At 41.3% G+C, this 9410-nt stretch overlaps 1 protein-coding gene across 2 annotated transcripts; it reads right to left on the bottom strand.

Moving 5' to 3' along the window:
• Nucleotides 1-889: 889 nt before the first annotated feature.
• slc35b3 (solute carrier family 35 member B3) lies at nucleotides 890-8286 on the bottom strand. 2 transcript variants are annotated; one of them, XM_041961492.1, is made up of 10 exons: nucleotides 8057-8286; nucleotides 6721-6950; nucleotides 6218-6339; nucleotides 5968-6122; nucleotides 4511-4618; nucleotides 4186-4283; nucleotides 3900-3992; nucleotides 3556-3667; nucleotides 2778-2847; nucleotides 890-1910 (listed from the first exon to the last, which is right to left on the bottom strand). In XM_041961492.1, the coding sequence occupies exons 2-10, from the start codon at nucleotides 6934-6936 to the stop codon at nucleotides 1760-1762; spliced, it is 1125 nt and encodes a 374-aa protein (XP_041817426.1). In that variant the 5' UTR covers nucleotides 6937-6950; nucleotides 8057-8286; the 3' UTR covers nucleotides 890-1759. The 2 variants fall into 2 exon arrangements, with proteins under 2 accessions (XP_041817426.1, XP_041817427.1); XM_041961493.1 differs by having other exon boundaries at nucleotides 6721-6947.
• Nucleotides 8287-9410: the final 1124 nt, after the last annotated feature.

Raw genomic sequence — 9410 nt, 5'->3', positions numbered from 1 at the left:
TTGCTAATAGGACTGTAAACAACGGCTGGTGCACAAAAGAGGAAGTCTTGTCCCAGATGTCCATCGCCGAGAAACATTGGCTGGTGCTCCCAGAGGCTTATTCATTGTTAGGTGATAGACTCGACTCATAATAAAACACTATTACTATGGATTTTCCTGTGGATATGTGTATTTACAACTATAATCAAGACACCAGTCATAATTATATTGCTCATCAAAAGGGCTATGCTGTACGCTGTATGATATAGTGAACAGGACTGGACAAGCACAGATTTCTTGGGCCCTGTATATGCACTGGATTACATGTTTTCCACTGACATCAGATGCAAAGTGATACTTAGACCAAAAGCAGGGATTCAGCGATGGTGGTGTATGCGTGAAAGACAAGGGGAAAAAATAAAGTATTTGTAATCACCTACTGTTACACAATAATTAAATGTGCTATTGGTAGAAACACTATTGTCACTGAGGAAACAAATTCAACCAACAGAAGAAAAATAAAAACCTTGAGTGGCCCAGCAGAGGAAACTGTGGTGTTTTGGTGAAGAACCAGGTGTGAGCTTCATCGCATCATCATTTAGTGCGGATGGAGACTGGCATTTGTGAATGACACACACACAAGCACAGGATGGATGCAAATGAACAGGACAGCCTAGGCACAGTGCAGACTGCTGTTTATTTTCTGTCTAACAGTGCTATCTTTTTTTTAGGACTCCTAATCAAACATGCCTAAGGCCACTGGATGGATAAAACACACACACACACACACACACACGCAGTTTGGCAACATTTCAACTCTTCTCTCAAGCGGTGCAAGGGGAGAGAATAAGGGGTAGCTGGTGAGACACACATACACACACACACACAAAAAACACTGGACTTTAAGAGAAACGTCTCAGTTTGTTTTAATGTAAAAAGAGTGGTACCCTTTCACCCAAACACATGGTTAGCAAATCATGGCAGTTGACATTTTTGATTTATTGATTTACACGAGAGCAAATGTCTCCATATTCCCCAAAATTACCCCACATGATGAAACAGGGCACAGTCAGATATATAAATTACCAATCAACTATGAAAAAGCCACTTTCATCAAGACAATGGTTATGTAAAACAAAATGTTGTTCTGTCTTCCTGGCACATGCGGGGGCAAATATGCCTTTTTAAATCAAGATCTACTTTTTCTTCATGGGGGGGGGGGGACATTCATTTTCAGACACGACAATCTTTTCTTCCAACATTTCAGTCTTTCTCAACCACTCAAGGGTTTAAGTGTACAAGTAATTTCCAGTGCAAAACTGTGCGATTTGGTTGGCTAAGGCGCTGGCTTCCCTTTAGACAGTCTTAAAAGTCCTCAGTTGTCCTCCATGTTGGGGCTGTTTCTGTGGAGCTCTGAAGCGTTGCTTTAAAAGAGCCCATTAGCATTGATCCCCTTGTAAAAAAAAAAAAAAAAAAAGTTAGAGTTCCTTCAGTTTGCTGCAGAGAGTTTGAGTAATGTCAGTCAGTTCTACACCGGTGGTGTACTGGCAGATAGAGACTCTATCACCCATCGAAACTTAATCATGTGTCAGCTGTTTTTGAGGCTGATTGGTGGCCAAACTCTGTACACCCATCCTTGGCTCGTTGTTGGTGGCGATGAGGCTTGTAGCTCGGGGCACATGGTTTCAAGAACATCCCTTGAACCAGGTGGGCCAACTCTACATCCGATCAGACGCATGGTCTGCCAGCGCAGGACTTCCGCTACAACTATCGGTGCCTTCTATACGTTTTGTGAGAGAAGTCGAACTTTCCTTCTAGCCAGCAGCCAGCTCCTGAGGTCCTTGATGGAGGGAAGCTTCATTTTCTCTCTGTTTTTACTGTAAACATTCAAGAAGATGCCGAAGACCACCAGAAGGCCGCCCCAGATGTACCTGAGGAGGGAGACACGCAAAGGTTAGATATTTTTAAGGCGAGGCGGAAATGAACTGGACTGCAAAGTGGAAACAAAAGCAAACGCTAGTTAATGTTAATGTAATAGTTGGATTTACAGTATGAAGTAGAGAAGGGTTCAACAAGATGGTCATCAGATTTACAGACTTCGGATGGATGTGTTACACAGCGTTCTAAAAACACCAAAAAAAGAAATATCTCATGGAAGAATTGTGTCTATTCCTCCAGTACAGCCGCAAATAAAAGCACAAGCTAGGAGCACTGTGACGGCTTGGTGGCCCAACTCCTTACTAAGACATTTGGCTGGTTTGAGTTGGTTTCCCTTTAGTGTGTCATCCATCTGTATTTGACTGATAATACACAGTTTTCCAATAAAGGTAAATAAGTTGGTGTTAGGTCGCACTAGCTGTCAAGTGATAATACTGTATATATACACTGATAAAGTGGTTTAAAAAGTGTAAACTGCAGCCAGGGAAGGGACTGTGAGTCCAGCAGTGGTGGAGTGCACACACCAGCTAGAGGGAGAATGAAATTGGCCATGATGATACAAAAAAGTTTTTGTGTGGAGTGTGTGTGTGTGTGTGTATGCATGTCGAAAGTCACGATGGAGAAACAGAGGAGGAGAGGCACAGCAGCAAACGAGAGCCTACTGATAACGCCGAGGAGTTGGAGGGTGAGTTAGAGTGGAGGACCAGGAGAAAGAGCAGAGGAGCAGTCGGGGTCTCAAAATGGACTGAGGACATGAAAACAAGGGGCTAAACCAGCCGTGTTAGTCAAAGGAGAGGTCAGTGTGGGCTTACGTTCAACTAGAAGAAAACTGAACCAAGTCAAAAGGTGACGGTACTTACTGAAAAGTGAAAGGTTTTGCGAAGAACATGAAGGAAAGTATAATAGTCATGGCCTTTCTCCCGGTGGTCACTGCAAAGGCGTAAAACACATTTGTGGTTTTACGTAATTACAAATAAAAGAACAAGAAGCACAACACATGTGACTTTCTAACACGTTCAAAGAGACAAACAGCTTGGTAACAGAGTAATTGTGTTTTTTTTTTAATATATTCTGAATTCTGACAGTTTTCTGTCTACACTACAGTTACACATCAAATGCAACTTGATTCCAAACAAGTTGGGATGCTGTGTACAACAAAAACAGAAGGTGATAGTTTGCTGATCCTTTCTGACATATACTCAATTGAAAACAGTACAAAGACAATATATTTAATGTTTTATCAGTTTCATTGATTTTTGTAAATATCTGCTTATTCTGAATTTGATGCAGAAACATGTTTCACACACACTGGGACAGGAGCAACTAAAGACTGGGAAAGATGTGGACTGCTCCAAAAACACCTGTTTGGATCATTCCACAGGTTAACAGGTTGATTGGTAACAGGTGATTGGATCATGATTGGGTATGAAAGGAGCATCCTGGAAAGGCTCAGTCGATCACAGGCAAGGATGGAGCGAGGTTCATCACTTTATGAACACATGATTGTATATATTATTGTATATTATTTACCTTCTACACAACGTACCAACGTTTTTTTTTTTTTTTTTTAAACTGGGGTTGTACTAGTCAGATCATCCCAGCGTGAAGAAAAGATTTGAGAAACTGTTCTGCCCTGACCTGTAACTGCAACCAGGGCACCGAAGAGCTTGATCAAGGCCAACACGAAGGAGATCCCAAAATAACCCGTAAGAGAGAAGAAGAACGCATAACCGTACGTCTTCACAGGATGCTGGGAGGACGACAAGATCAGAGACAAGTATTTAACACATTACTAAAAACTGTTTCCTCCTGATGCTGCGATAACACCAGGACTTACAGTAAGAAAACCAATTAAACCAGCTGGTGAGTATATACAGCCTAAATGAAAACAATTACACAGGAGCTCAGTCAAAAACCTCATCTGTGGGCGACCGCATTAAGTGACAGGAGTATTTTGTCTTACTGTCTTAAGGTACACTGACCTCTGAGCAGAATGCCACTGCTGGCCCCAGCCCACCCACACAGAACAGTCCTGTGAGTATGTAGACAAAACCGATGGAGTACGAGTACAGCACCTGTAAACACAACCCCATGTGACCACTCAGTCACACACAAAATAGTAACAACAAGCAAAAACACAGGACCTAGAAGTCTGGTTTTGGTTTGGTCTGGTTTTGATGACGCAGCCATCAAAGCCCCTGGAACACAGCAACGAGATCTAGCTGCCAATAGACTTGTATACTTTTTTCAGTCAGATAAACAAGGTACCATTTCAGAGTTGGAGCCGTTATGGAGTTTCATGGCTTTCTCCTGCACGTTTCCAATGGCGGCGTCTGCACACAGTGCCAGGGAAATGAGGAGAACACCTGTTTGCAACACAAACACACAAGAACATGGATATCTGGACAGAGGAAAGTGTGGTAAGCTAGAGGGTTTTAAAGCAAAATATGTCTCCAAACTTCACACATATCATATGCCACGTATACACACTGACCATGAGGATACAGCATAAACATGTGGTTGCATTGCTTGTAGCATTAGAGCATTGCTGTGAAACAGTTGGGAGTGTGTTGTTGGATCTAGAAGAAGTTACCTGTCACATTGAAGTTGGGGGCCACTTTACTGTCAGCTAGTGTAAACCAGATGAGTCCCAGACTCATGCAGAGAGCGGCAGACACATCAGCCAGGTTATAGCGTTTACCTGGAACACAAACACACAATGCTGAATTATTTCAGTCTATCTGAAATCAGAAAGCCAAACTCAGAAATTCTCCTGAATCATGGTTTGACTAACTTCACAGAGGAAAACAAGGACCAAGTTTGAGAGGTTATACTGGCATGAAATCTAACCTGAAATGTACGCGACTGTTAAAACTTCCAAAACCTTTTGCAAGATCACAAACACAGAGAAACCAAACTGAGACACAGCAAAGGCAGAGAGTACTTCCCCTCCAGCACAGCTTGCAAAGAAATCTTCAAAAGGTGACCCACCTCTTTTTAAATACAAGAAGTTGACATTGGACTCAGGTAAAAATGTAACCGAAAGTTCTCACAATGGGTCTTGACAATTCAAAGTTTTTGAGGTTGTGAATGTAACAATGCACCAAAAAAAAAAAAGAAAAAAAAAAAAGCTTTGTGAAAACGTGAAACTTGGGGAAAAAAACAACAGGATGAAGGAGTCTTCCAAAAACAGGCTGACGGATAGTTGCCTTGAGGTTGACAAGGGGACGCAGCATCAGGTCGGCCGTGGTCGGCTTTGATTCCCCGACTCGCCTTTGAAGGGCCTCACATCAGATGCAACCCCACACCCCTCCCTTCATCCATCCATCCAACCCTCTCTCCAACCTTCCTTCCTCTTTGCATTCTAAGTGAACAAATTCTGTTTTCTTCGCGACCCCTTAAGGGACCGTGGCCCTCACATCTACCCATCCAGAGAGAGAGAGAGAGACGCAGGAAGGCAAAAAATACCCGAAATCTGTCTGACGTTGAGAACACAGAACCTTGAGAGGGCCGGTGTGAGGATGAAAGGACAGACAGAACCAAGAGCAGGGAGAAGTACGGCCGACTGGGCTCTGACAACCGAAAACAACAGACTTAGATAAAAAGGAGGTACCGAATGTTGAAAGATGGTCATCGCTTCAAAGGAAACATGTAAGATGAAATGATGTATAGAATGTACCTTCTCCAAAGTCCACCTCTCCTGACAGATGATGTGGTTACATTGTTTTAAATTTAACAAGGAAAATGTTTATTTTCAGAGATCCTTTATCTTTAACTCTGTTTACTTTAGAGTTTTTTTAAATTCTGGGAGAAAAATCCAATTCCTGATGTTTTGAACTGCTCAAGGCCCAATTTTCATCTTTGTGTCCATATGAATAAAGTTGTTGATGTGTAAAGTGCAGATCAAATCATTTCATAAAGAGGAAGACGGAAGATATCCACAGCTAAAGAGCAGGACATATTAATCACGTACTATGAAGGAACATTAATATTGTAAAGAAAATTATGTAATGTGTGTAATATGTAGTTGCACCTATGACGACAGCTTACCTTGTATAAACACTCCTCCAATCATGACTGGAATGAGTTTACAGCACTTGAAGATGACCTGTGTGGGGTAGTTCAAGTAGCCCAGAGAGGTATTGGACAAGCCCATAGTGCCCACTGTTAGAAATGCTATGATCATATAGGTCTTCCCTGGTATCCTGGAGGACAGGGAAACATAACTCAGTTGATGTGACTGTGGTGAAGCTGAAGAAATAAAAGAAGAGTAAAGGGAGTCACCTGGGTGTAAACTTACCTCCTGCGTTTGTCCTGTGTGAGCTGAAGCTCCACTAGTCCAAACATGGAGTAGAAGCCGAACTGGACTAGAGTGAGGTACCAACCAAAAGGCTTGAAGCCTTCCACAGAAAATATCAACTCCTAGGTGGAGAGACAAATATAGAATCATAAAGTGTTTATGTGTTATAATGATATAAGGCCTATAAGATGAAATGCAAACATTCATAAATCATCTGAGTTGTCTTATATGCTATCTATACCAGCCTATTTGTGCAATTACACCGACAGGATTCCAGCAACAACTAATAAAATAATTAATAATTGCATGTAAACAAGCTTGGGAGAGGGTATACATGCCAGTCATTTGTATTTGTTTATACAAATAGACAAAAAGAGCTCTCACCACAGGCCTCTCCTTTCACTGTGACAACCTTTAACCGATTACTTCAAGATATTTTACAATACATATCTGTGTGTTTGCTTGAGTGCATCTTTCAAATTGTATCTTTCTTCCTGTGCTACCTGAAGGTATCCATAGATGAGATAAAAGACGAAGACTCCAGCCACACAGATGAAGAACTGTGTGGGGGTATTGAAGCTGCTCAGGTTGATTCCCAGGACCCTCAGCTCCTCCACGGACTTTATGTGGGGTGACATCACCTCCGTGGACGACGGGATGGAGATCGAAATGTGCTTCCGTGAACTGTTGTAGCCCACCAGCCCATATTTGGCACTCATTGTGTCTGTGGCTGCTGGGAAAACAAATAGAGATTCAGGAAACAATCATACAGGACAACATTTTCTCCAGCTCAAGTGGCAAGCTGAGTCTGAAGCTTTGGTAGGAAGGCAGACCAAAACTCAAAGTAGCATTACAGCAGATCATTCTTGTTGATTGGCAATGCAGATAGATACACATTTCTGTGCAGCACTGTAACTAACTAACATTAGGTAAATCACCTGATATAATAAAGTAAATAAACCTGAAACTAAATGATGGTAGTGACAAACTTACTCCACAACTGGCTTTCATCATGTGACAATAAGGTAATAATCACAGCGACAGCGTCGACAAAAGTAAGACCTGTTCAACTAGTTGTACCAAGGAAGTCATGCCATAAATAGATGATCGGATGAGGCAACTTTCTTCATTATTTGAATATGCAAACGGTTCTTGATGTGGTGCAAAGATGTCAGCATACTAAACACTAGACTGTGAGCCACTGTCACACTGGACAAATCATCAAGAAACTTTAGACGTGCATGCACAGACCTTCTGAGCACCGACTTTCATCAATACTCAGACTGGTACTGCATCATAACAGTCATTACTGCATATGTCAAGTATTCCTCAAAAGCATTTGTTAAGACATTAAAAGCATTCACAAGCGGTTACATTGCATTTCATGGTAAAATATCTGTCTGTTGTTCCGTTTTGATAACAGCCCCTACATAATTGCAGTCAAAATATTAAACAATGGAATACCTGTGCTATATAGTCTTGATCTAAACAAAATACCGTAAATTAGTCCAAGACCCCAAACCGCTACATGACACTCAACTAAAAATCCCAAATTAAAGATCTGTAGTAGCAACCTGACATGAAAATTTGATACATGTTAGGTGTTTAGGAAAAGTATGAAAGCCAGAGACGTTAGCTAGGCTACATGAAGCAGCCGGTTGCTAATGACTTAAGTAGCGTTACAAGCTCATTTGATTAGCCAGCACAGCCTACTCATCTCAAGACAAGTGTGTAATCCTAATAATGTCATGTCATGAAACGATGACTACTAGCCACTTATTTCAACCCTGACTCTGATTTCCCAGGCAAACAAGAAAGCTACAGTAGCAAGCTCGTTACCTTCAACAACACTTCCGGGTTTCTTTACGTTAGCTTATCCTCTTCTTCAGAGGCGATCCCGGTGAAAATCATTTCCCTAAACGTGGCGACTTCATCTTTCGCACATTCCGAACGTTTTCATGTTTTTGCTTTTCGATGACAAACAGCAAAAAACACGTTGAGAAGCGTGTGAGCCAGCTAAAAGCTGCATGCACTTGCTGCAGTGGCAAAATCAGCCAACAACTTCCGCTACGCTGCGACCTTTGAACTGTGCTGCTATTGGTTTACATGGCCACGCGCCGTAGCAGGTGAATTACTTCAGTTCAGTAAATAGGGTGCAAAAGAAGAAGAAGAAGAAGAAGAAAAATGAACATGAAAATGATAATATGTTCTACACTGCACACTGCAGTTAGATCGTTAATAGGTTAAATTAATGCCTGCGTCATTGAAAGTGAAAGAGGACGATCAGTAAATTAGTCCACGCTTTTAGTTAAAGTTGAACAGCACAGGCTGCATGTCTTGCCTGTATTCAAGAATCCATCTTGAATAAAACGGTGAGTTTGCTGCCTCCTGTCACCACAACTGTACTTAAACACATGCGAGTTTAGCTTGCTTGTCCAGTTTAGCAACATAGTTCCTTCCTGTGATGGACATGTTCAAGGATGTTTTCCACCTCAGTTTATGGAACATATCCTATATCAGTAGTCAGTTAGTAATGAAAGTGGACGGTTTAATGGACGGTCAGATTAATAATGTGAACTCCAGACCCGAGAGCAGAAGCCTGAGGACAATCTTCTGTGGTAGAATGTAAATAAGTGCAAAGTGCATTTGCTCAATTACAGTACTGACACAGTTTCGAGGTAGCCTATTTGGTGGCTTCTTGACTTAAGTATTTCAGCTTTATGTTACTATTCAACTATAGTTATGTGGGAAATATTGTACTTGTTTTTCCAGTGCTACAGTAGCCTGCGGATTAAAATTTGAGAGTTTATTATTGTTATTGTGTATGCATTGTTATACATTAAATCAACAAAATTAGCTCCCTCTCCACCAGCTTCAACAGTGAAATGCTGCGGACTTGTTGATGTAACTTTAAGAATGACCATTTTAAGTACATTTTTTTGCTAATGCTTCTGTACGGTGCAATTTTGAATGCAGGAATTTGGCTTGTGATGGAATATTATTTACATTGTGGTATTGCCACATGGTATTCAGTAAAGAATCTATTTCTTGCACCAAGTGTAACCACAGCCACGGTAAAGAGAAATAATGCCCTGTAATAATTGGAAAATTGTAAGAACAGTTAAATTGAGCAACAAATGAATATCATGATTATCACCTTAGTGTATTTCAGTATACACTGTGGAGCAGCTCT

This window comes from Chelmon rostratus, chromosome 20 (assembly GCF_017976325.1).
Source record: "Chelmon rostratus isolate fCheRos1 chromosome 20, fCheRos1.pri, whole genome shotgun sequence".
NCBI classification, from domain to species: Eukaryota; Metazoa; Chordata; class Actinopteri; order Chaetodontiformes; family Chaetodontidae; genus Chelmon; species Chelmon rostratus.
Note: the sequence above shows the minus strand (reverse complement) of the source record. Positions and strands in the feature narration are given on the sequence as shown.

Coding starts and splice junctions, on each gene's coding strand:
- slc35b3 (XM_041961492.1), bottom strand. CDS start 6,936: ATGAGTGCCAAATATGGGCTGGTGGGCTACAACAGTTCACGGAAGCAC. Junction 4,619..5,967: donor TGGAGGAGTGTTTATACAAG/GTAAGCTGTCGT, acceptor TTTGTGTTCCAG/GTAAACGCTATAACCTGGCT. Junction 1,911..2,777: donor GCAAAACCTTTCACTTTTCA/GTAAGTACCGTC, acceptor CTCCCTCCTCAG/GTACATCTGGGGCGGCCTTC.